At 53.1% G+C, this 25,590-nt stretch overlaps 1 protein-coding gene across 15 annotated transcripts in view; it reads left to right on the forward strand.

The window, feature by feature from the left end:
• LOC111147978 (dysferlin) overlaps nucleotides 1-25,265 on the forward strand; it is a 212,479-nt gene extending 187,214 nt beyond the window's left edge. For all 15 annotated transcript variants that reach the window (XM_022504296.1, XM_022504295.1, XM_022504300.1 and 12 more), the window contains 12 exons: nucleotides 1,526-1,617; nucleotides 3,953-4,123; nucleotides 4,784-4,926; nucleotides 6,677-6,816; nucleotides 8,064-8,152; nucleotides 8,418-8,513; nucleotides 8,901-9,042; nucleotides 13,159-13,258; nucleotides 17,905-18,083; nucleotides 19,617-19,726; nucleotides 21,033-21,180; nucleotides 25,004-25,265. In XM_022504296.1, the coding sequence (XP_022360004.1) occupies nucleotides 1,526-1,617; nucleotides 3,953-4,123; nucleotides 4,784-4,926; nucleotides 6,677-6,816; nucleotides 8,064-8,152; nucleotides 8,418-8,513; nucleotides 8,901-9,042; nucleotides 13,159-13,258; nucleotides 17,905-18,083; nucleotides 19,617-19,726; nucleotides 21,033-21,180; nucleotides 25,004-25,042 (1,449 nt within the window). In that variant the 3' untranslated portion in view covers nucleotides 25,043-25,265. The remainder of the gene's footprint in view (nucleotides 1-1,525; nucleotides 1,618-3,952; nucleotides 4,124-4,783; nucleotides 4,927-6,676; nucleotides 6,817-8,063; nucleotides 8,153-8,417; nucleotides 8,514-8,900; nucleotides 9,043-13,158; nucleotides 13,259-17,904; nucleotides 18,084-19,616; nucleotides 19,727-21,032; nucleotides 21,181-25,003) is intronic.
• The last annotated feature ends 325 nt before the right edge of the window (nucleotides 25,266-25,590 follow it).

Below are 25,590 nucleotides of genomic sequence, written 5' to 3' on the forward strand. Positions count from 1 at the left end.
CTGGACACAGCTCTCCCGCAGGGAGTTCACAGAAAGCCGTGGAAACCAGCCACACACACCCAGCACCGAGAGAGGCAACTGGATGTGGTTCGGGCAGGGGCCAAGTGCTCTAGGAGGTCAGAGAAGGTGGGGTCGTGCAAAACTTGGCAATCGTGAGGAAGGCTTGGCGGAGGGATAGGATTCTTAAGGATCGATGGAGTTCTCTGGTAGGCTAGGAGGGAGAAGAAATTCTCTGGTAGGCTAGGAGGGAGAAGAAATTCTCTGGTAGGCTAAGCGAGAGAAGAATATGGTTTTTTAGGGTGGGCCAAAAATCTTGGCAAGAGTTTATGAGAAGACTGTCTGGCACGAGGGTGAGGCACAAGAGGAAGTGACATGGAAGGTGTGGGCTGGGGTTGGACTTCCTCGGGCTTCAGCTGGTGGGGGCGCGGGCAGGAGAGAAGTGGCTCAGTAACTGTGTGTTACTGAGCCATGCTAGAGCCTGAGGCACAAGGGAAAAGCAGTAATTCTGATCCTGTCCTTGGTTAAAATTAAACATTTTTTTCATCAGGGCCTGTTGCTATCAACTTCAATTTTTAAAATATGGCATTAAAATTTGTTTATCCTGATTGACTGAGTTTTGGGGGCACTCCCTCAAACTTTGTGACTGAGGCACACATGTACACATTTTGTACCTCCTCACCTCATTCTGGTCCCTGGCTCTGAGGCAAAGTGGGAACTTGCCAGAGAGCAGGTGGAGGGCGCAGAGAAAAATTGGAAAGAGAGAAAGAGGAAAGAAGAGGGACAGGCGGGGTTGACTGGAGTTCAGAGGGACTGCGCTAGGTTCTCTCTCATCCCCTGAGATGGGGCAGGCCTAGCATGTGTCCTTGAGTCTGTGGGTGGAGGTCTGCTGTCCTGTCCCCGGAGCCCTGCTTTTTAAGGTGAGAGGTCATAGCTGGCCTTGCCCTGCTGAGAAGTCAAAGGGCAGAAAAGAGCCATCCCCAGCCCAGGCACCATGATGGCTTTCAAGATGTGGTATGGCCAATGGTCCATTCATACACTTCAAGATTTCTTTATGCCTTGACTGACCTGAGAAGTCTCTGGTCGCAGTTGCTCCTAGAGGCATTTGGGGAAGGCCAGCCTGGGCCAGGTTGGGCTGCTGAAGTCTGGCCATCTCTTTCCCTTCAATCTGTTGAAGCAGAGGCCCCAGAGAGGACCCTGGCTGGCTCAGTCACATATGTAATATAGGCTGTAGTGTTTCTGAGAATAGGAGCCTTGCCCTCCCCCACCTTGTCCCAGTGGAGCAGTGCTTTGGGACTCTGGAGGACTCAGGTACCCCATTTCTACTGTTGGACCATGGCTAGAAGTCCAAGTCAGGGCCAACTGGTGTGGTGGTGTGTGGGACAGGGCCATTGGCCTGGCACCATGGCAGGATGGCAGCTTCTCGATGGCTGGCCTCCTACCCCCACTGAAAGGCCAAGGACCAAAGAAGCTTCAGAGATGTGTTGGGGAAGTGAATTCACTGAAGTCTTCCTGTGTCTTCCTTCAGTGTGACCCTTACATCAAGATCTCCATAGGGAAGAAATCAGTGAGTGACCAGGATAACTACATTCCTTGCACCCTAGAGCCTGTGTTTGGAAAGTAAGTTGGGGACAGCTCGGGTCTGGGGGGTAGAGGTGCCAACCTGGGTAACCCCCAGCCTGGTGGGGGAGGGGTGGCAGCCACCCAGAAGTGCCCGGTTCCTGAGGCAAAGCTGGAGTCGCTAACCTTGCACGTCCAGGGGGCTGTAAGCTCGGCTAGCTTTTCACAGGGTGCGGAAGGCTGGCGTCTGGCCAGAGCTCCTGCTTAATCTCATAAACAATTACCTCAAAGAACAGAAATCTCAATGGAAATTCAGAGCCTGTATTTGCTAATCATTCCACTTTTTGTTTGTTTGTTTGTTTTGGTATTTTTTAAAGATTAACTTTTACTTTAGAATAATTTTCGATCTATGGAACAGCTGCAAAGAAAGCACGATTCTCGTATACCCTTCACGCTCCATTTCCCTCCTACCTACCCATGGTTCATTTTGTCAAAACGAAAACATCACTAGTGGCACGTTACTATTTCCTACGCTCTAGGCTTTATTAGGATTTGGTCCCTTTTCCCAACTGATGTCTTTTTACCGTTCTCAGAGCTCTCCAGGATCCCTTGTTGTTTGTGTTGAGTCATTGTCGTCTTTCTTTGCTGCATGTTAGTCTCTCGTGGGTACACAAAGGAAGAGAGTCAAATGCTTCTTGACATCTAAGAACAAGGGGAGGAAGAATCAGGACCCCTGTGTGGGCAGAGCTCCCAGGCATGCTGAGTTGCTAGTGTCTGTAGAGTTGGTTGTGGGCACTGAGGCCTTTGGCAAGGTCAGCCTGGAGAATTGCCTGTGTCCTGCCAGTGATGAGCCCTGACGAGCTGGGATGGGAGGGAAGGGCTGCAGGGAAGAAGGTGGGGAAGGGCTCCCTTTGGTGAGCTCCGCTGGCTCATGGTGACCCGGCAGCAGACTGGGCCGGGTGGCAGTGTGTGTCAGGGCCCAGGGCAAGGTGGGGGAGTGAGTGCAGACACTCTTTCTTTGTATAACTCATGTGCTGACCAAGCCCAGCTCAGGGAATGTCAGGAGAACACAGTTTCCTTTTTGTCTGCCTGTGTCCTGTAGACATTTCTTCCGTGGGGTTTCCCTCCCTCATTTCTTAAGTGCAAAGCGTGGCAGACAGGTGCTTCCTTATAGACGGTCGGCTTTGTCCTAAGCTCAGTGTCAAGGCGCTACCCAGAACTTTGTTCATGTGTACTTGTGAACTGACAGGCTCTATCTAGGGGAGTCGCCCCCTTTCTCAGCTGGGTCCACTTTGGGTGTACTGTGTGCAGTGTGTGGATGTGTGTGTGTGAATGGACAGAGGGGGCTTTGCTTCTCTCTTTTCCTGTCTCATGTCTCCCACTGATGTGCTGGATCATGCATGGTCAGGACTAGGGGAGCCCCTGGGAGAGGAGAGCCCTGGGTGCTCCCTGCTCCTGTGTTTTCTGGGCTCTCTCCGGTGGCAGGTGTTTAAAGTGGATTTATTTTCTTGTGAGTGCTTTCCAGAAAGCCCCTTTGAGCCTGCGCATGAAGCTCCAGGGAAGAGGCGGATGCTGTGGCCCTTTTCTGGTGGCCCTTTCATGTGGGCCTCTCCACAGTCTCACTGCTGGAACCCCAGGGCCCATGGGGTCAGATTCCAAGTGGCTCCAGTGTGGCCTCACGGTGGCCCAGCCAAGACGGGAGCAGGGTCACCTCTCTCTCCTCCTCTCCACGGCCCACTGCTTTCTCTCACTTGAGTAGGAGTCAGGGGCCAGGCTCCCACCTGCAGGGAATTATTTCAGGGGTAAAGGGGCTATCCCTCCACACTTGACCTTAGAGGGGGAGTGGGGGTCTCAGAGCACAGCAGGAGCTCCCTCCCAAGAAATCTCCGCAAATCCTCCTTCTCACTCTGCAAGTAGGTGTAAAGCCTTAAGTGTCCCCAAAGTGCGTCCCAGGTCACCCCCTTGGTCAATTCCAGCGTTCTGGCACCTTCACGCCTCTTACATCCTGGTGTCCTGGTAGAAGCTTTGGTTTTACCTTTCTGTTCCAATTCATTCATTCATTCTGTGGTCCGTTAGGCAGGGAGATACTATATGCTCAGCCCAGATTATCTGGGAATGTCTAAAACACACAAGTGTATGTGCACACACACAACACACACACAGACACACAAAGAAAAGTCCAGTAGTAGTAGGGCACTGGGATTAATACTTTAAGACAGATAGGGGACCCGAGGAGGGTGGGCTCCAGGGCCATTATTGGAAGGGGAAGAGGGAGCCAGGGAAGGCTTTCAAGTCCCCCGCTCTTGTCCTCGTCTCCCTCCCTTGAGCACTCACCGTGTCCAACAACATCAGGGAGTCTGCAGCACCCTGACCTCTGCCCTGGGCCCCCCTGCAGGATGTTCGAGCTGACTTGCACTCTGCCTCTGGAGAAGGACCTGAAGATCACGCTCTATGACTATGACCTCCTCTCCAAAGATGAAAAGATTGGGGAGACAGTCATCGACCTGGAAAATAGGCTGCTGTCCAAGTTTGGGGCTCGCTGTGGACTCCCCCAGACCTACTGTGTGTAGGTGCACGGGGGCTCGTTGCTCTTCTGTCCCCCCGAGTCATGAGCACTTGCTGTGTGCCCGCCCTGCGCTCAGCACTGGATAGGTGTTCTCTCCTTCAATGCAACTAGGCTCTTGTCCCCACTGTACAGATGTGGAGACTGAGGCCCAGGGATGTTATGGTTTGTAAGTGGCGGGATTCGGATTTGAACCTGTTCGTCTGAGTCTAAGGACCTTGCTCTTCATCATGTTGTTATAACCCAGTTCTCCTTAAGACACCACCAAGCCCCTGTAGAGGGAAGAATGAGGAAAGAGGGAAAGGAGAAGGGAGACAGATAATGGGCCCCCAGTGGAGCCTACGGGGCTCTGTGTCGGGTGAACTCATGTGTGGACAGCCCCTACTCCCTTCTTGCCAATTTGGGTCTCATCTGGGTCTGATTCTCCCAGTGTGGAAACAGAATATTTAGGTTCCAACTCGGTATGTATTTAAACAAGTCCTGTCATCTCTGGGCCTCAGTTTCCCTGTGTGTCAAGTGGGACCCCCAGTCACAGCGAGTGAGGGCGCCCACTGTAAAAGTGAAGGGTGGGGGCTGCACGGGTAGGTACACGGGTTCCTGCAAACCCCTCGGCCCCCGGCGGTGCCTGGAGGGTCTCTTCTTTGCCTTGTCTTTGGGCCTCAGCTCCGGACCCAACCAGTGGAGGGACCAGCTCCGCCCCTCCCAGCTCCTCCAACTCTTCTGCCAGCAGCGCAGACTCAAGGCTCCTGTGTACCTCACGGACCGCGTGCTCTTTCAGGATAAAGAATACACTATTGAAGAAACAGGTGAGCGGCCACGTGACTCCAGAACCATGACGGGCTCTCTCTCAACCTCAGGGGTCAGGGATGAGTATGAAGCCAAGGCCAGGGTCCTGGTTAGATCAGCTTGCCTCTGGCTTTGGGGGGGTGGTGGTCAGAGTTTAATTGGAATTTGGGGTCCAGATGACCTCTGAGAATGTTTTCTGCTTGAATTGCACTAGCTTGCCATCTTGGCCTTCCAGGTATCTTCTGAGGCCCCCCACCTTGTCCCCCCACCCCCTGGCTGGTGACTCCTAGGTCCTGTACCCAAAGCATCCACAGGGCAGGCAGGAAGCCCTGTGGCCTCCATCCTTGCCCCTGAACCTGCCCAGTGCTCCTACTGAGAATTCTGCAGCATGCATGCCCCCTGTGTGTCTCAGATGTCCACGGGCCTACATTGTCTCCCAGGAGCTGCTGGAGGTGCTTATAGGTCAGGCAGGGGACGTTGGGGGGGGTGCTCACTTCCGGCTGGTCTCAGAGCTGTTTGATGTCAGAGCTGGTGCAGAGGTTATACAAGGGGATGGTGACTCTGATTCCCCACCCCCAACCCTCTCATCCTCCTCTTGCATTTCCAACTCTTCTGCTGGTCTGTAAGCCACTGTAGCGTGGAGACCAGGGTTCACGGTCATATGTTCGTAAAAAACGAAAGCCTGAAGCTATTGACGGTGAGGTCTGGCATTTGCCTGTTTTTGCAGATGAGGCCATGGAGGCCAAGTGTGGCTAACAGCCTGCCCATTGTCATGTAGGTGGTTAGGGGCAGGACCAAACTCCTGGCCGGGGGTCCTGCTGCAATGTGCCGCTTCCTTTGTGGGACCTGCTAGAGTGGGCAGAGCAGGTTTGTTAGATCAATGTGTGTGTGTACGTGCACGAAAATCTGTGCTCTTGAACTTGGGCACACCTGAGTGCACATACCTGTGTGTGTCCTCGTGCATTTGGACACACGTGAATGCTCCTTGCCCCAGAGATTTGGCGTGGGGGCTTCAGGTTCCTGTGGCTGGCTGGCTGGCCAGGCTTGTCTGGGTCAGAACCACCCCTGTGTCCTCACCCCGTCCACAGCAGCAGTCCTTGACCCACTCCGGGGCAGGTAGGAGCTGTCCCTGGGCCACACAAGGCAGAAGGAAAGGGTGTTCACGGCCAGGCCCATGCCTTTCCTAAACGAGGGTGTCATCTCGGCTGCCCTCCTGGCCAACAATGTCACTGCTCTGTGCTTCGTTTCTGTCATCTGTGAAATGGGCATGATAACAGCACTTACTTTCCAGTGTCTCTATGAAGATAGAACCTGTTAAGATTTATGAAGACCAGTGCCTGGTTTCTGCTTTATAAGTGTTTGCTATGATTGCTATTATTTTAGCTGTTGCTCCTAATAGAGCAGATTGTGTGACCAGGAGAACAGTAGTACTAAAATCACTTAGGTGCCCCTCTGGAAGTAGAGGTTGCTGAGACTCAGAATTTGGAGCAGTCAGGGAGGGCTTCCTGGAAGGGGTGAGATTTGGTGGAAAAGAGGAAAAGCTTTATAGAAGAGGCATGGTAGAAATGATGGCAATGACAGATCTGGACTTTAAACCTGGAGCCAATGGACTGTGAGGCTTCCGTGCAGAGAGTGAGACCTGCGGGTCAGAAGTGTGTCTTGCTTGGGGATGAGGGTGTGGGCAGGTGGGGCCTCCTGAGGCCTCTAGGCAGCCCTTCCATCCCTTGCTCACTCAGCCCCAGAAACTTTTTTGTCTTCTCACTGGAGCAGAAGGTGGCAGGGTCCTGAACCCACACCTGGGTCCAGTGGAAGAGCGTCTGGCCTTGCACGTCCTCCGACAGCTGGGCCTTGTCCCCGAGCACGTGGAATCCCGGCCCCTGTACAGTCCCCTGCAGCCAGACATCGAGCAGGTAGGACATGGACCCTTGTGCCCAAAGCCCTGACCCCCAGCTGGCCCTGCTCCAAGGACAACATGGATATCTCAGGGGTACCCGTGGGGAGCTGAGGATTTGGCCAATCCCTCCTTGACATGTTTTCTCACAGTCTGAACAGTGATCAGAGTTGGTCTACAAGAGGACCTCTTGGTCCTGCCTTCCTGGGCATCCTATAGCCCCCAGGACCTGGGCAATGACCCCGAGCCACCTCCTCTATACCTCTGGATAGACCCCTGGCTTCCCATGAGTCATTCAGAAGTCTCACTGTTTCAGCCTGGCCTCAGGATGCCCTCCCTCTATCCGTCAGCGACATCCAGGTGGCTGGCATGGGGCTGGGCTGTGGTGGGGAATCCAGACAGGGCAACTGGCACCCTGTGACAGAACGGCAGAGCTGTCACTGAGAGGGGTCACCCGGAAGGCCAAGGGCATCCTCCAGGCAGAGGGAAGGTGAGCAGAGGGACAGCTGGCCCAGGACTGAGACCGGGAGGCTTCCTGGAGGAGCTGAGCTCAGGTCTGGGTTTTGGAGGAGGAAGAAAGAAAAGGTGACAGGCAGAGAAAGGCTAAGGCAGCAACGAAGGGGCCTTTGTAAACATGCAGGGTCCATGGTCTCTGCTGTTTGGAACTGAGCTCTTTTGCCCTTGGTGGGTGGCTGCCAGCTCTCTGGAGTGGCACAGCAGGTGTCATGAACTTTTAGTCTCCAGCTACGTGCCCTGGAGAAGTTACCTCAATCCCTGCTCTTTCTCTGGGAGATGGGGACAGAATAGCCAGCTTGCAGAGAGGGTGGGAGCCGAGGGGTGACAGGTGGAGTGCTTTCCTGTCGTGTGGAAATCCTCTGAAACTCCTCTGACTAAATGTGTTCTCTGACCCGCCCAAACCCTTGAGTGCATCATTCCCTCAGTGGGAAATGCCCTTGTCCCCTTGTCTGCCTGGCATACTGAGACTCAGCTCAAATATCATCATCCCTGGGAAGTCTGCCCTGACCCCCACCCCCCAGGGCCCGGGTCTGAGTCATTAGCTTGTGGGGCGGTGGGCTCACGGCTGCGGTCAGGCCTGTAGTCTCTAGGCAACCTTCTCTCTGGGGCAGGGGGACAGAGGGGAGCCTCCCTGGGCCAGGGCCTAGGTGTTCTTCCTCTTGGGCCCCACTTGTGTGGCACAGAGCAGGGGGTTGGTAGCTGTTGGTGGAATGAAAGAGGTGGGGTGAGAACGGGGTTATGTCTCCCCAGGGAAAGCTACAGATGTGGATTGACCTATTTCCCAAGGCCCTGGGGCGGCCTGGACCTCCCTTCAACATCACCCCACGGAGAGCCAGAAGGTGACTTTCCCCAGCCAGAGGCTGGGAGCTGAGTAGAGTGGTGGGAGGGTTGCCGCTCGCTGTGGGTGGGACCCGGAGGTCACTCTTAGGCGGCGTGTTGGGCCACTCAGGCCACAGGGCATCACTTTCGTGTGGGCCTGGCTAAGTGCCCAGCCAGGCAAGCATCAAGGTCTGGTTGGGGGAGCTGGCCTCTCAGCTTTTCAGCCAAGGATGGCCCACCCTTTGCTGGGACATTCATGTGGACTTGAGCCCTTCTTCTGCACAGGTTTTTCCTGCGGTGTATTATCTGGAACACAAAGGACGTGATCCTGGATGACCTCAGCATCACAGGGGAGAAGATGAGTGATATTTATGTGAAAGGGTAGGGAGGCATTGGCCTTCTCACCTGTCGCAGCCCCATGGTGTTGCCCCAGTCCTGCTGGGGTGGTGGAAAGAGGGAGCTCCAGCCATAGGGAAGGGAGGGAACAAGAAAGGAAGGAGGGCCTTTGGTGAGTCCTTCTCCCACGGGATTTCTTCCCCCAAAATCTTTGGGTTGAACTTAGAAGGTTTGAGGGTGTCCCTCAAGAAGGAAAGTTAGATGTTTTAAAATTAATGGCACGTTTGGTACTTCATAGAGATTTCTGCGAATTGTTCTTGCTTTATCCTTTACTGAGTTCATTTACCTTCTTAATTCCTCATCTGCCTCAGTGGGGGGATGCATCTTGTAGAGGAGACCTTAATTAGATGTGTTCTCTAATCTGTTGTCCAGTTGGATGGTTGGCTTTGAAGAGCACAAGCAGAAAACGGATGTGCATTATCGGTCCCTGGGCGGCGAAGGCAACTTTAACTGGAGGTTCGTTTTCCCCTTTGACTATCTGCCTGCAGAGCAAGTCTGCACCGTCTCTAAGAAGGTGAGTGTGTGCCATCCCCGGTGGCCTGCTCCCAGGGCTTTCTGTTGTGGGTGTCACCATCCTGCCATTGTCACCCCTCACCAGCACCCCCGGATGTTGGAATCCCCATGGCTGTAGCCCCGTTACCTATCTCCCTGCCTCCACTTCTGCCACCTCTACCATGGCTGCCATCATTGGCACTGCTACCCCCCAGTCACCCCCACATTCGTGCCACCACCACTGTCTATACTGGTCCAGCTCCCGAAACTACTGCCTTCCTCCTGACCCCAGATGAACCAAGTGGCAGGAAGGGTCATGGGGCAGAACGGGAAGAACATTCCTAGGGATACCCAGCATGGCTATGGAAGGGGCAGTGAGGCCCGTCCCCATAGGGAGAGCTTCCCTGGGGGCCGGCCTCACCTGTGGATGGATTGTCCACAGGATTGGGGTTGCTTAGCTAAGTCCCTCCCATCACGTCGCTCCCCACATTTCTGTGTCTGGTGCCTGTGGTCATGGCCCAAGCTGGACACTTACTGGGTGCAGCTCAGGCTTTCCAGGCCGGAAGCCATTGCCTTCCTCCCTCCCTGACCTCACTGCAAGGTGCAGGCCCCTGGGGGACCCGGTGCATCAGCCAGAGGACAGAGTGGGGTCCTGGGACCTCAGCTCTCTGTGTCTCAGCAGCTCCTCGTTGAGGTCTCTTCTGGATGGTAAATTCTTTTCTTCTGCGATAGGCAGAGTCCAAGGCAGGCAGCCTCCCTTCTGGTGGTGTCGCATCTGCCCTTGGGGAGAGCCCGCAGAGCTCAGGGAGGCTCCAGAGCTGGGCTGGCTGGAGGCTGAGAGTACCTCCATTAGAGCTTTGATCCCCTGCATCCCACCCAGAACCCATCTGCCTCAAGGTGCTCTCTGCTGGACAAAGGGAATGCCTCTCTGGCATTTCAGTTCTGCTGGTTCGATTTCCTTCCTGAGGGGGCACAGTGCTTCAAGCCGCCAAGCTTCTGTGACACCTGCTTCCCGAATGGTTGAGTGGCTTCAAGAAGGGAATATAGAACGTACTTTCTGGGCACTGCTGAGGTCTTCTTGGCTCTCTTCCCTTCATCCTTCCCTCATGACCCTTGCCCAGCCCAACCCACAGGCTCCTCTACATGTTAGAGAAACCAGAATGTTCCAGTGAATATTCTGAAACCATCAGACGAAAGAAAATAAGGTTAAACGAGGTTACATGAATGCTTTCATCCAGGGATTGCTGCACAGTGCATTGGAGAAGGCAGAATTTAACAATAGCCTTGGGTTCCGAGCAGTCAAGGAAAGCCTACCCTCTTTGTAGGTTTCATCTTGTTTGCCTTTGCTCAAGGTATTTGTCTATCACAAGTTGTTTCCATAACAAAGCCAATGTTGCATTTGTTGGGGGAAAGGTTCCAGATCAAACCCACACTGCCTTTTTTTGCTATGGGCAGAAGTGGGGTGAGGGCTGGGAATGGGCCCCCGAGAACTCAGGCATCCTGTCTCCGGTGCTTGGCCTGCAGAGCAAGGGGCTAGGTATAGAGGGGAATCTGAGGCTGAGAGATGCTGAGTGGCCTGCTTAAGTGGGAGGCGGGACTACCCCCTTCACTGTGACAGGTGGAGATGTGGGCGAGGAGGTCCGGAAGCTCTGTTTTTTCTACAAAGCAGGAAAAGAGTATCTCTTGGCCCTGTGGCAGTGACTTGCAGTGACTTGAGACGAGCCGCTCTGCTGAGCAAGGGAGCGAAGAGGGAGAGGGCAGGAGAGAGAAGAACAGGGGGAGGGAAAGAAAGCTAATCGTGATGCTAAGGTCTGCTGAGATGCTGGAAGGCTGAGGGCCCAGCTGAATCTGCTGGGTAAGAATTTGAGGGGGTTCCATTCTGTCAGTGCAAGAGTCCCATCTCTCTGTCCTAGGCACTGGCAAGGAAGAAGAGAATCGGGCTGACCCACTGAGGCATAGCCCATGGGGCTGGGGCTAGCCCTGGAAGAAGGAGAAGCCCAGCAAGGCTGCCAGGTGTAGAGAAGGAAGAGGTGTCAGGGAGTCCAGAAGAGGTCCCCCCCGGGGCGGGGGCCGGAATGGAATTCGGTGGGGAGACAGTAGCTGAAGGGAGGGGTGGAGGAGGCCCGGAGAGAAGGTGGAGGCTCTGAAGTCAACCAGGAGAGTGAGGGAGGGTCTGGCTGGACCGGGGAAGAGCCAGTGTGTCCCTCTGTGGGAGAAGGGGCCCAGGAGGCAGGTGGATCTGTACCCACAGTGGGGGAACCAATGAGCTGGTCTGGGCTTCAAAGGCCCGGGCCTGGGAGTGGGATGGTGCAGGGGTCCCTCACAGCATCTGGGCTCCCCAGTCCTGCCGCAGAGCCAGCCTTCTGCCGAGGGGTTCGGGGCCTCTGGCAGGCAGGCCCTCCGGGGACCCCATTAACCAGACGAGACTGTCATAAAGCACAAGGGTCTCCTTTCATCCGGCTGCTTTGAACCACCGCTGCTTGTCCCGGCCTGGCTCCCCACCTGGAGCCCAGCACACCCACTGGGGCCTGCCTGCACGTCAGGCACCCACCCTGCAAATAAACAGCTAGTAAAAGGGCCCAGACTGGGAGCGTAATGAGCGCCTGGGACCTGGGGGGCCGTTCCCCAGGCTGGAGCCCCAGCCCAGCTGCTCCCACCAGGGGCCGTTTGAACCTCTGGCTCATTACTAAGCCCATAAACCAGGCCGGCCAGAGGAGTGGAGGATGCTGGCGGCCTGTGCAGGCAGGCCCGCAGAGCTGGCCATAAAAGCCTCACCAGAGAAGGGAGGCACCTGCAGGAGGGCTGGGGGCCGGAAGAGGGGAGGCACCAGACGGGGGCCAGCTGGGGGCCCGAGCCCCTCGCCAAATCAGGCAGCAGTCCAGGATGCAGTGGTGTGATTTGCAAGGTGCCTATTCCTCACAGAATGGGGATTTTTGGTCTGGGAGCTCTGTGGGTCTGCGGGATACCCGCACAGCCCTGGTTGGGCAATGAGGCTGTGGGTACAGGGTACCCAGGGGGAGGCAAACCCTCTGTGACCAGCAGTTCTCCCAGACTCCCCATAGAGTCTGTCCCCCGAGACTGGGTCCAGGCCCCTGCAGTGACTGGGTACACTCAGGTTCTGGCCCCCCGTGTCTGCAGGATCGTCACAATGGTTCCCGTCCTTGCCACTCCCTCAGGAAAGGCTACAGCAAGAAGACAGGGAGTAAGCATGAGTGGGAAAGCCACAGGGACAGTCCTTTGGGTTGAGTGTGGCTGGATTCAGGAGGGAACCCAGGCCTCAGCATGGTTTTCCTTCTCCTTCAGCCTCTATGAGCCTCTGGGGGACAAGCCTGCAATAATGCTGGCCCAGGCGGAGTGGTCTCGGTGGGGGGGTAGGGAAAACAAAAGGCTGGAGAACTTTCTAACACTGGGGGCTTTTGATTTGCCCCAGGGCAAGCTCTTGGAAATAAAGATGGGGTGGCTTGCTGTGGCCAGGAAGGAGCTGGGGTGACTGTCGCCCAATGTCAGCTCCTTAAAACAGTGTGTCGGGGGGATCCTTCCAGTGATAGCTAGGGTGGTGTGGAGGCCCTCAGCTTTCCAGCCGGTCTACCTGTTCCCCTGTAATAGCACAGGGGCAAAGCAGGATTTAGAGGTGTCTCTGGATTACCTGCCTGGGTTTGAACCCCAGCTCGCCACTTCTCAGCAGTGTGACTCAGACAAGTTCCTTGCTCTGGTTTCCTCAGCTGTAAGGATAGCCTCTACCTTATAGGTTGTTGGAAGGATACATGAGCTCAGAGTGGCAAAGGGCTAGAACATAAGAAGTGCAGATTAATATTATTATTATTAGCTGTCAGACCTTGGGCAAATTCTTAACTTTTCCAAGTCTCTGCTTCATCATCTGTAAAATGGGAATGAAAGTTCTGCCTACCGCACTGGGAGGCTTAAAGGAGCCGTGTCATGTGAAGTCAGCCTGCATGGTTCCTTCCTGAGTCCTTGAACGCTGTCTGCTGGCATCTTAGCAATCTTCCCCCCCCAAGACCTGGCACTGGCAAGTCCCTAAGAGATGTCCCATTCATTGTCTCCTCTGGGCAGCCTTCTAGGCTGGCAGAAACCATTCTTTCTCTCTAATCTTGCTTTCCTGCTTCTTCTTCTGGGCCAGGATGCTTTTTGGAGGCTGGACAAGACTGAGAGCAAAATCCCAGCCCGAGTGGTATTTCAGATCTGGGACAATGACAAGTTCTCCTTTGACGACTTTCTGGGTGAGCACCGTTTCCTGTCAGTACCATTCTGCACACTGGGAGTTGACCCAGAACCACCGCGCCCCCCACCGTGTGTGTGTGTGTGTGTGTGTGTGTGTGTGTGTGTGTGCGCGCGCGCGCGCGTGCATATGCCATTCTTGGGAAGGCTGGAAGGAGATGTGGTCCTACTTTCTGTCCTCAGGGAGCTCAGGGTCACTGCTCCCTGGTGCCGAGGACAGTCTGGAACACAGAGGAGTGCCTGAGGGCCTGTTAGCAGAGGTGGCATGGAACCCAGGCTGCGTGGATGGTAGGAGTCAGGTACAGAAGAGAGGAAAGCACAGGTTAAAGGCAGGGCAGGCATGAGCTGGCTGTCGCCAACCATCTGGCCTCACCCTTGACGGGATGCCCCCAGGTCTACACACCCTTTTTAGACTGGGCAGCCGGGCCCAGTAAGTGAGGAGCTCTCGTCAGTCCTCACACTTGTGCCCAAGTGATGAGTGAACAAGCCACCGTGGCTCCACCCTCTAGGCCCCCAGGCCGGAAACCGGTGGGGGAGAAGTGTGCAGAAACCCGAGCTGGGAGCAGGGAGGGCTGGGTAGAGGATGTGGTAGAGACGGGGTGAGATGGGGGGCGAGGAGGATGGCTGTATGGAACAGGCAGGTGGGATTGTGAGTAACAGCCCTGTCACAGCTCTAAGAGTTCCCTGGGAAGTGTGGTCTAGCCGTACGATTGGATATTATTCAGCCACAGAAAGAAAGGAAGTGAGGATCCTTGCTGTAACCTGGAAGAACCTTGAAAACGTGCTAAGTGAAAGAAGCCAGTTGCAAAAGGACTAAGATTGTATGCTTCCATTCACACGAATTGTCCACAGCAGGCAAATCCAGAGACAGAAAGTAGCCTGGTGGTTGCCAGGCGTTGGGAGGCGGGGAAGGAGAGTGACTGCCAATGGGCATGGGGCTTCTTTTGGGAGTGATGACAATGTTCTGGAATTAGATAGAATGGGTGCTGGCACAGCCCTGAACATATTAAAAGCCACTCAGTTTTATACGTTAAAACGGTCAAATTGGTATGTTTTATGGGATGGGAGTTTTAATGCAATTAAAAAGAAGTGGACCTTGTGAGAAAGGCATCGTGGGGAGTCAGGAGTCCTGATTCTGGCCAACTCTGCTACTTGGGAGTGGTGTGGCTCTGGATGGGTCACTGGAGCCCTTCTTGGCCAGCCTTGCAGAAAGGTGAACTGGTCTTTGCGGAGTCCTTGGACCCCTGCAGGGGCGTGCTGAGGAGCAGCTCCAGCAGGAGTGAGGAGGAAGGCCGCCTGCTCTTCTGTCTCCCTCCCCTTTGCTGCTCTCTGCCTGCTCCCCCACACTTAGCGGCCATCCCTGGAAAAGATTCAGACTGTCGAAATCATGACATCCCATTGGACTTTTATTTTTCTGATTCTCCTGCAACACATAATTCCTGTAGAAAATTGGAAAATACAGATCAACAATGCCTCACTTTGCTTATGTATTAAAATTTCACTAGCCAGAGATGACCTCCACTCCTATGTTCCCATATATGATTTCCTATATATGCAAACACGTATATGCTAGAAGTGTATTCACACACACACACATATAATACTACATACATATATGGCATATATATAGCAAAAGGAGCTTTAATCACACGTATGTTTTATATCCTGGTTTTGGGGGAAAACTTAGTATTTCAAGCACATCCTTTCTGTTGCTAGTTACATGCCCACATTTATATCTGCATCATCATACTTAATTCCTGCCTGTCACTGGGCCCTATTCTGTCTAACTCAACTTCTCTTGGTGGGTCCTTAGCTCGTCTTTGGGTCTTCCAATGTGAGCGATACCCTCTGGCACACATCTCTAAACACTTTGTGCATATCTTTTTTTCCTAAACTGTAAGTAGATCTTTAGAGTCATTGTACATTTTTGTGGTTTTGGAAATATTTTGTTCAGTTGCTCTCTAGAAAGATTTTACATTTTCACATTTACATTTTATTCCTACCTGTGCCCTTTTCATATCACTTTTGCTACCAGTGTTATCTTTTTTTTTAATTGCCTATCTGACACGTCATTTTAATTTTCGTTTGCATCTCTTCATTACTTGTGAGGTAGAACTTGGAAAATATACTTATTTCCACATTATTGGTGGGGTTTTATTTTCATGGTCTTGTTCATCTTGTTCGTCTTTGATATTTTTTAAGATTTTATTTATTTATTTGACAGAGGTCACAATAGGCAGAGAGGCAGGCAGAGGGAGAGAGGGGGGAGGAAGGCTCCCTGCTGAGCAGAGAGCCTGATGATGATGTGGGGCTTGATCCTAGCACCCTGAGATCATGACCTGCCAAAGGCAAAGGCTTAACCCCCTGAGGGACCCAGGTGCCCCATCTTTGATTTTTGATTTTCAGAGATCTTTGCATAGTAAGGACACATTATAAATAATTCCTCCCTTTTTTCAACCGCTTTTTAATTTTTTTATAAGTCTTTTTTTGCTTACAGACTTAACAGCTTTTTTTTTGGCATCATTCTGTCAACCTTTTCTTTATGAGGTGAGACTTCAGAAAATTAATTTTAAAAAGAAAAAGAAAGCTGCATATTTACTGAATGAGAAAATGGTTCAAAATAAAAACGGGCTCATCTTTTGTTTTTTTTAAAAACTAAAATAAAGCAATTAAAACTACTTTTAACTTCAGAAGGTTTCTTTTTTCTCCTTCATAATGTGTTTCTAATTATGTATTTTGATTTTTAAAAATATTTATTACTTAAAGAAAAGTAATAGCTAAGATCTATCATCTTGCCAATCCAGAGATTATATGATGTTTTCCTTATTGTCTTTTATTAGATCATACTGGGATAATTTTCTGTATACATGGGCACACACACACACACACACACACACACACACGTATGGTATCCTGATTTTTCTTAATGTTACATTAGACTGCATTTAAAATGGAAAATAAGCATTCATCCATATTGGAGGGATGGAGAGACACGTGGGTGTGGATAGACCCGTGAATGTTCATACAGAATTGAACAAATGGATGTATACAATAATAGCCCGATTAGTGGACAGATGTAGTTCTCAACGAATGGCGACTATGGAGGGATGAAGAGAGTTAGATCACAGCAGATGGGTAGGTGAAGGAATAAGTAGATGAGTGGAAAGAAAGAAAACTAGAAAAATGTATCCCACTGGTAGAGACTTACAGTAACTGAGCATTCCACACTGAAAAAAAAATCCAATCTCTTTTGCATGGTATTCAAGAATTTCTTTAATTTGGCCTCAGAAAACATTTTTTAGATTTCTCTCTCTCACTTAATCCCTTCAGCAATTTATGCTCCAATCCTGTTGACTTCATGGTGTTATTGTGATTGGATTAGGTGAAACCACATGAAATGCTGTTTTTAGAGGTCAGAGGTAGCTGAATACCATTGTCATATGGTTCAGCCATGTAGATGGAGCTATACAGGGAGATGATGGATAAAACAGCTGAGTAGATAAATAGTACAGAAAGATGGCTGCATGGAGAACTAGGCGGGCAGATGAAAAAATGGCCAGATGAACCACAGTGAGATACAACTTCACATTTACTAGGATGGCTCTAAAAAAAAAAAAAAATTGGAAAATGGAAAACAACAAGTGCTGGAGAGGATGTGGAGAAATTGGAAGCCTCAGACGTGCTGGTGTGAATGTAAAATGGTGCAGCTGCTATGGAAAACAGTTTGGCAGGTCCTCAGAAAACCCAACCCTGAAATTACCGGATGACCTAGCAATTCTGTTCCCATACCAAAAAAAATTAAAAATCGAGACTGCGACATTCGCACGCCAGTATTCAGAGCAGCGCAATTTGCATGAGTCAAATGGTGGACACAATTCAAGTGTCCCATCAACAAATGAATGGATAAACAAAACATGGTCTGCCTATCCCATGCCGCAGCGTTCAGCTGTAAAAAGGAATGAAGCACCAATACATACTTCAACATGGAGGAATCTGGAACCTGCTCTACGTCAAAGAAGCCAGACACAAAAGGACAAATATTTTATGATGCCAACTAGTGAGCTATCTAGAACAGGCTGATTCATAGAGACAGAAAGGAGATTAAAGTATCTCAGGGGCTGAGAGGAGGGGGTGGGTGCTTAATGAGTACAACGTTTCTGTTGGGGGGGATGAAAAAGTTTTGGAAATAGATAGTGGTGATCGGTTGCATGGTGTTGTGAATGTAATTAACGCCATTTGATTATGCATTTAAAAATGGTGAAAGTGACAAATTTTATGTTATATATATTCTGCCACAATAAAACCAATGTAAGAAATGGATGAATGGATGGATGGATGGAGACGATGGGTGAATGAATGGATTTGTATAACGGAAGCTGAAGTTGAGTGCGTGGCAAGCTCTGTGAAGGGTGAACCAGTAAAAGTATATGACTGAGCATATGGGTTTGCGGAGAGTTGGATGGGCAGCTGTGCGGAACAAGAGGTGATGGGTGGGGACATGAAGGGTCTGTGGGACTGGACCTATGGCTAAGCCCAGAGATCTAAGCAGAGGAGATGACAGTTTTTTGTGAAACTGTCCAGCACCAGGGTAGCCCCAGGCTGGCAGTGACAGAGAAACCCGCAGCCAAAGAACCCCTCTCTACTGCAGGCTCCTTGCAGCTGGATCTGAACCACATGCCCAAACCTGCCAAGACCGCCGAGAAGTGCTCTTTGGACCAGCTGGATGACACTTTCCACCCGGAGTGGTTCGTGTCCCTTTTTGAACAGAAAACCGTGAAGGGCTGGTGGCCCTGCGTGGCAGATGAGGGCGAGAAGAAGATCCTGGCGGTACGTGGGCTCCCTCCAGCTTGGGGCAGGCGCCCGACTAGCTTCTTCTGTAGAGGTCCCTGAGCACAGACCTGGCGCCCTCCTTCTCTCTTACCCTATCTCTCCCTGTCTTTCAAGGCACTGTCATGGTTCTCTTCCAGTTCCCAGCCTTCCACTCCCTGAGGCTTGCATCCCAGGAAGCCTATTTATTTATTTATTTTAAAGATTTTTATTTATTAACTTGAGAAAGAGAGAGAGCACGTGCACAAGCAGGTGGAGGGAGGCAGAGGAAGAGGGAGAAGTGGGAGCCAATGCCAGGCCTCCGAATCATGATCTGAGCCAATTTAACTGGAAAGATACCCCTAGCTTGTGCAGGCCCTGTGTCATTTATGCTCTGCTATTTGGCCTCGAGGGTTCTGTGTCCTGGGCTCCCCTCTGGGCCAAGTTTCCAGGGGAGGCCGGGGTAGTGCCTCTCCCATTGGAGTAGGATACTTTCAGGGACCATCCTTGTATGGCTGTCTTCGCCAAGAGGGGCTGCTCAGGGGTGAAAACTGACACGGTGGAGAACTGCCCTTCCTTCCTCTGGAGAGGAAGTGAATCCCGGACAGCTCCCTAAGAAACCTCAGGAGGCTGGCCAGTCCCTAACGTGGACCTTGAAATAAAATACGCTTGTTGTAGAAGGAATTTTAACACTTATTAAGAAATACTAGCACCTCAAAAGAAAAACCAGCAGAAGACATGCGTAGATAATACATGAAAGAAGTACAAATGGCCATTAAACATTTAAAAGGGTTCATTCCCCCTAGGAATTAAAGGAATCATTTTAAATGCAACAACCTATTTGGCTTTTCAATTAGACATTTAAAAAAACACCCTAAATGTGCATTGTTGGTGAGGACTCAGAGGCAGACCCCTCATTTACGCCTGCTGGGAGGGCTCATGGTTTTACCATTTAGGGAAGCAATTTGGTAATATATAGCCAACGATTTAGCAATATGCCCTTGGACTCTGTCATCCCACTTGTTAAAATCTCTCCTAAAGAAATAAACAGACACAATTAAAAATGTAGGCTCTGGGGTGTTTTTCTGCAGCATTATTTATAACATCAAAGACTTGGAAATAACCTAAACAAACCCAAATAAGTGTTTTACTAAATAAATTACGCTCAGCCATCCCATAGAACGTTTTACAGCCCTTACAGAGCAAACTTTAAAGAATATGTAATTGTGTAGTGAAACATAGTATATTTCTAAGTGAAAGAAGCAAGCTCTAGAACGATACAGACACAAGTGAGATACCGCATATGGGAAAATAGCTCTAGTACATAAAAACAGAACAGTGCTTGTCTCCACATAGTGGAGGTATGGCTTGTGCTCCCTTTTTAGACATTTCTATAGCTTCTAAATGGAGCAGTCGTGCTCTTGTGATCAGAACAACCCTTTGTCTTTAAAAAATAATAACAAAGTGGCTCTTATGTCTGTTGGGGCCGGATTCCTCTCCAAGACACAGGGCAGAGCCTTTGTGCACCTGACCAGGTCCCCTCTGTCCCCTCAGGGCAAGCTGGAAATGACCTTGGAGATCGTAGCAGAGAGTGAACATGAGGAGCGGCCTGCTGGCCAGGGCCGGGATGAACCCAACATGAACCCCAAGCTCGAGGACCCAAGGTTAGTGCCCAGCCCTTGGCCCCTGCTGCCCAGGGGCCTGGGAGGGGTGGTCCAAGAGGCATCCACTGAGCAACCACCCAGAGGTCACAAGGCCTACAGTGCTCAGAAGGGGATGTGATTTGTCCAAAGCCACATGGTAAGTTAGGGGCAGGTGACAGGTACCATGATGGGGAGCACCCCTCAGCTAATTCGAGAAGCAGGGGCTGTTGAGTAGGTGTTGGTTGTGTGCCTCGCATGCGGTCATGGGGTATGGAATCTTCCTTGCTGGGTTGTTATGATCCCCATTTTATAGAGGAGGAAACAGTGTCAGCAAAGTTAAATAAGGTCATTCCACTGGGAAAGCGAAGCTGGAATTCTCACGCCTGTCCTGATTAACTCTGGAGCCCAATCAAGGTTTTTACCTTGACCAAGCTGCCTTCCGTGGCTCACCGGTAGCATCCATGTGGCTTTGAAATGGCCTTCCAGCCTTAACTGGGCCATCTGTGAATCCCTGTCTTCCCTACCTCATAGACCCCTAAAGGATAGAGACCAGTCTAGCGGATGTCGAGGCCTTGAGGGTAGGTACTGGAGACAGGAGGATGGCTGTGGGGGGCAGCAGTGAGAACTGCGTTTGGTGGCTCCTTCCCCACAGCCTGGCTTGGGTCAGATACCACTTTATCATGGCGAGGTCCCCAGTGTCGTAGGGCTGGCAGAGCTGGGAGAGGCGTCCCTGTCCAAGGATGCTGGGATCTGGGTGCAAAGACCAGAGAGACCCAGGACACGGGGTGATGGGCACTCTGGTATTAAAACAGCCATTACTGAGACATGTCACCCTGCTTGCTCTTTGAGTTGGCAGATGACCTAGGGGATTGGAGGTTCTTGGCTGTGAGTAAGACACAGTCAGCTTTCTGGTTTCACTTACCACCATCCTTCCCTGGCCATGGAGCAGCCCTGTGCATGTAGGCAGGCAGTTTGGCTTAGCTGGAGCCCAGGGGGCCATGGCTCACCTCCTGCGGTGGCTCCTCGAGCCTCTGCCCAGCTCCCCCATCTCTAGTCTGTGATTAAGCTGGTGGCTGAGAACTGGGTCTTGGAGGGTGCCAAGGGTCAGCAGCCCCAAGAGGAAGAGGGCAGCACAGGCAAGGCTCACGCTGCGGCTGACTGGCAGAGGACAAGGGAGTGCAGAGGGAAAGGGCCTGGGGGTTGTGGGGTGGGGGTGGGGGCAGGTCTTGGGGCCAGCCGCAGAGGTCTGGGGCGGTTTGGGAGCAAGACTTGGAGAAGGCAGGCCAGGTAGGGCATTCCCTGCTGACCCCTGGGGTCTCACTTCCAGGCGCCCCGACACCTCCTTCCTCTGGTTCACGTCTCCGTACAAGACCATGAAGTTCATCCTGTGGCGGCGGTTCCGGTGTGCCATCATCCTCTTCGTCATTCTCTTCGTCCTGCTGCTCTTTGTGGGCATCTTCCTCTATTCCTTCCCGGTGAGTCGGCCTGATGGCGAGGCCCACACACTGTCTCGGAGCAGCGTCCGGTCCAGTGAGGGACATGGAGCCCCTGCTCTGGAGAGTCCCCAGTCTGGTAGAGACAAGGCCCTGCTCTATGGACGACGTCCTGCCCTTCGTCCGGGTGTGGGGTGTGGGGTGTGGGTACTGAGAGTTTGCCTTCAACGGGGAGACATAGCAAGTCCTCAGCAAGTCCCCAGACTCTGGAATCAATGTTGGCAGAAGGTGAGACCCCTTGGGCAGGGATGGGCAGGGGAACCTTCTTGAAGGAGCGTGTGGAAGTGGGTCTGGGAGGGGAGAGGAGGGGAGGTTGGGATGGCAGAGAAGAGAGGAAGGCATCTGCTGAGGTCCAGAGGAAGGGGGACCCTGGCTCTGGGTGAGGGTCTCATTGTCTGCCTGAGGACCTTGATGGAACGTGTTCTGCCTTCTGCAGTGGGGTGGGTATGGGGGAAAGTGTGGGAGGGTAGGAGGTGGGCCCAGGAGCCTCTCACCAGGCATGTTGGTGGTGCTGGTAGGAAGCCAGCTGATGCCCAGCAAGGAGCCGTGGGGGTCGCTTTAACAAAGGATTCTGCACCCCCAACTCCACTAGGTCCCTCCTGGGGAGGAGAAGCAGGGCCCCTGTTCCCTGTCTGTGCTTCCCCACCCTCCCAGCTCATCAGGGAGCAACAAGACTCCAGCCCCCCACCCCACCATGTCTCTGGAACTTCAGACCTTGAAGTGTTCCCAGGCTGGCTCCTGATTTTTCTTTCTTTTCTTTTTTTTTTTTTTTAAGATTTTATTTATTTATTTGACAGACAGAGATCACAAGTAGGCAGAGAGGCAGGCAGAGAGAGGAAGGGAAGCAGGCTCCCTGCTGAGCAGAGAGCCCGATGCGGGGCTCGATCCCAGGACCTGAGATCATGACCCGAGCTGAAGGCAGAGGCCTCAACCCACTGAGCCACCCAGGCACCCCTGGCTCCTGACTTTTAATGTTTTTTAAGTTTTTAAAAAACCTTTCTCATATACGAATTTCAAATTGATATAAAGGTAGAGAGAATAGCATGATCAACCCCATGTCACCCGGATTCTAATGGCAAAGAAACGGAAACCCAGTGAAGGGAAGGGGCTGGCTCAGGGCTGCCCAGGAATCTGCCCAGCTCCTGGTCCTGGGTTCCTGCCGCCGTGGCCCTCAGTCCAGCTCAGCACCACGCTGTGGCCAAGGGCATGGTCCCCATAGCGGGCAGTCTGCTCCGGGAGTTACAGTTACATGTCTGCGTCCTCTTTGCTTTGCGAATTCTCCAGGAGGAGGAGGAGGATAGAGAATTCTCTCCCACTGCGGTTGGCAAGGCCTTACATGGGCAGCACGAATCTCCTACCGGGAAGAGAGTTAAAACCCCAAAGCCCTCCTTTTCAGTCCCTCATATCATGGACTGTGAGGAACAGCAGGCGGGCAGGCAGGCCTGGCCGTCCAGGCCCCAGCTACTCTCTGGGCCATAAATGAGAAAGGAGGGTCTGGAACCGGGATGGCTGATGTGTCCGGCTGCAGGCCAGGCCCTTACGCCCTCTGCAGTCACCTGGAGCGCCATCTGAAATGTGTTCTGGAAGGAGTCATGGCCGGTTGGCTGACTCTGGCTGTGGTCCAGGGGAGGGTCCAGGTTATAGGGCCCTACAAGAAATGTGCGGTTTGGGGGGTCCTTCTGGAAGCAAAGGAAGACAAAATCCCAAAATCACTGACACAGGCCCATGGAAGCTCACGAGTCATGTGGCAGCCTCAGATCCGGACTTGGGCTCTCCTCCTCTCATTTTGGGTACATTGGGCTGCCACTCCGTTCAGATGAGGGCTTCATGAAGCTCAGAGTGTGTGTTTGGGAGGTGAGGGAGTGCTGTGAGCATGAGGGAGAGGGTGACAAGCTCTGCGTCACTGGGGCTCGTGGTTCCCCAGGAGGCAGAGCAGAGCAGTTCACGTGAACCAGGGACAGGGTACTGTTTAGGGCTCCATCCTGAGGCTCTGGCCAGGGGAGTTTAGGGAGAGGAGAGCTGGCTCAGATCCTTGCTTCACAAGGAGGCAGGTGGTCTGCGGGGCAGCAGCAGTGGGACCAGGGAGCTGGTTTGAAATGCCGAGTCCTGGGCTGTGGAGGAGAAGCTGCTCGGGCCACGTTGAGCTTTGTGAGTCCGTGCAGGACGGAGCTCTGGGCTTGGAGTCAGACGTTGGCTCAGCTCTGGCTCTGCCAGGGACTTCCTCTGTGACCTTGGCAAGGCTCTCCTGTCCACATGAGGAGGGAGCTGGGCTAGGACAGCTCTGACCTGCTGTGACTAGCACTGTGGTTAGGGAAGCTCTTCTGCCTTTCCTGGGGGTGCTTTCCATCAGAGCCAAGGGGAGGGCAGGGGCCAGTCCCAAGTGTCACCACTGCCCTTTCTGTGACTAACTCCTGCCTGTAGCCAGCGGGGCCCTGCCCTGCCAGGCACTTGGGTGGCAGGCCAGACCTTCAGGGACCCAGGGAAGGAGGGCTTGCTCCGTGGCCAGGAGAGGGAGGGAAGATTTCCAGTTCCTGCCAGCCTGTGGTCCTTCCTCCTCACTGGGGCCGCCTTAGCCCCAGGCCCCGTGAGCAGGGCCAGAGGAGCCGTTTGTCCAACAGCCCTGCTCAGAGCCTCTCCCTTGTCTTGTCCCCCAACTGTGGCATCACTATCCTTGAGTCCTGCTGGAAATTGTCCTCTTTAAGCTACCAGCTCTGCCTTCCCTCTCCTGGAGCTGCCCGTGAGGGCCAGATCCTAGGTGAGGGGTCCAGGGTGAGAGGGACAGTAGAGGCCTGAGGCTATAGACCTTGTCTGTGTAGGTCTTTGCTACCACCTGGGCAAATCCTGCACTCCTCCAGCCGAGTCACCTGATCACTGGGTGGGTCCTAGACCCTCACCTGGCTTTTAGGCCTTGGGGGCCGAGGGTCTGACAGAGAGGGGCCCAAAGTGAGGGCTGCTCCCCTCCAGTTGGCCTAACTTCCCACCCTCTTGGAAAGTGCCCTGGGAGGGGGACATGGAGGGCAGCCTGTCTGATTCCCCCCAGGCCCCCCCCACGCCCAAGCCAGCCGGGAGCAGGGCCAGCGTGGGGAGGCAGGAGGCGATCTGGCGGGGAAGGAGCGGCGGCTTTGTTTCCAGAGTTGGTTTTCCCCGGGCCGGCGCTGAGGAACATACTGTCCCAATTAGGAGCCTTGTGTTGTGTTGTATGTGTTTTCATGGTTTTTGTCGGGGGAGGAGTGGGGAGGGGAGATTCCTGTCAGTCCTGCAGCTGGCAGGACTTAATCAGGGGTGACCCATCTCTGGGGTTGACCTGCACGGGGGGTTATCCCCACACAGCCCACCCCTCAACCCTCTCCTTCTGTTGGCTGGATGGGAGTGTGGTGGCCAATGAGCCCATGTGGGTTCCCATGTGAAGGTGTATGGGAGGGGCTGGGGAGAATCATAGCCATGCCTTCGGGCCACCTGTCTGATAGAGGAGGCCAGGACAGGCCTGCCCTTTGGCAGGTGGCTGGGGCATGGAAGTGGGCCTTGGGTTGGTGGGGGAGCAGTCAGAGCCATTCAGGCAGCCATGGCTCCAGGTTGGAGGGTGCGAGCAGAGGTTCAGGAGGGTGTGGGCTTGTGTGGTTGGCGAGAGCCCCAGGAAGAGAAGTGTTGAGCTGAGGGTGGTGTGGGAGGTGGTGAGGGTAAGGTGTGGGTGGGTGGCTGAGTGGGTGAGCCTCCTTTCCCAGCTCTTGCCTCTCCCGCCACCCTGCGCTGCCGTCCCCTGCCCAGCAGCTGTCATCACGTGTCCCTGTCTCTCCCCTCCCTCCAGAACTACGCTGCCATGAAGCTGGTGAAACCCTTCAGCTGAGGACTCTGGCCCACGACTGGCTGCCTTCTCCATTGGGCTTAGCTGAGCTCCTCCGGACCTCCGGGCCTGACCCACCTGCTGGGGTGCAAACACACGGGCACATGCTCCAAGAGTTGGTGACGGCGAGTCCTGGGATCACCCGCTTTTCATCATTTCTTTCGCCCCCAACCCAACCCTTTTTGGATCAGCCCATATGTATTTCAGTATAAAACAGTTTGAACCATGGGGCCGTGTTGGCTGTGTGTCCCTGTAGTACCTGAGTGAGGTGTGACTGTGTAGAAGACAGCTGTGTCTGGCTGCCTGGCCGGGGCGGGCGGGGGCAGAGAGTGGGGGGCCACCTCTAGCTCAGCATCCCGAATGGAACTTTATCCTTTGACAAGCCTGGTCAGGGTGGGTGGGCTTTGAGGCTTGGTGTCTGGTCCGCCTAGAGACCCAGCATGTTCTGGTTCTCCAGGACGTTCCCCTTCCTGCTCCCCCTCCTCCCTTAGGCTTCTCCTCTTCCTTTCCCAGGCTGTCTTTGCTTAAGTGGGCGGTTACTATACCTTCTG

This window comes from Enhydra lutris, unplaced genomic scaffold, assembly GCF_002288905.1.
Source record: "Enhydra lutris kenyoni isolate GAN:26980312 unplaced genomic scaffold, ASM228890v2 scaffoldscaffold18, whole genome shotgun sequence".
NCBI lineage: Eukaryota > Metazoa > Chordata > Mammalia > Carnivora > Mustelidae > Enhydra > Enhydra lutris.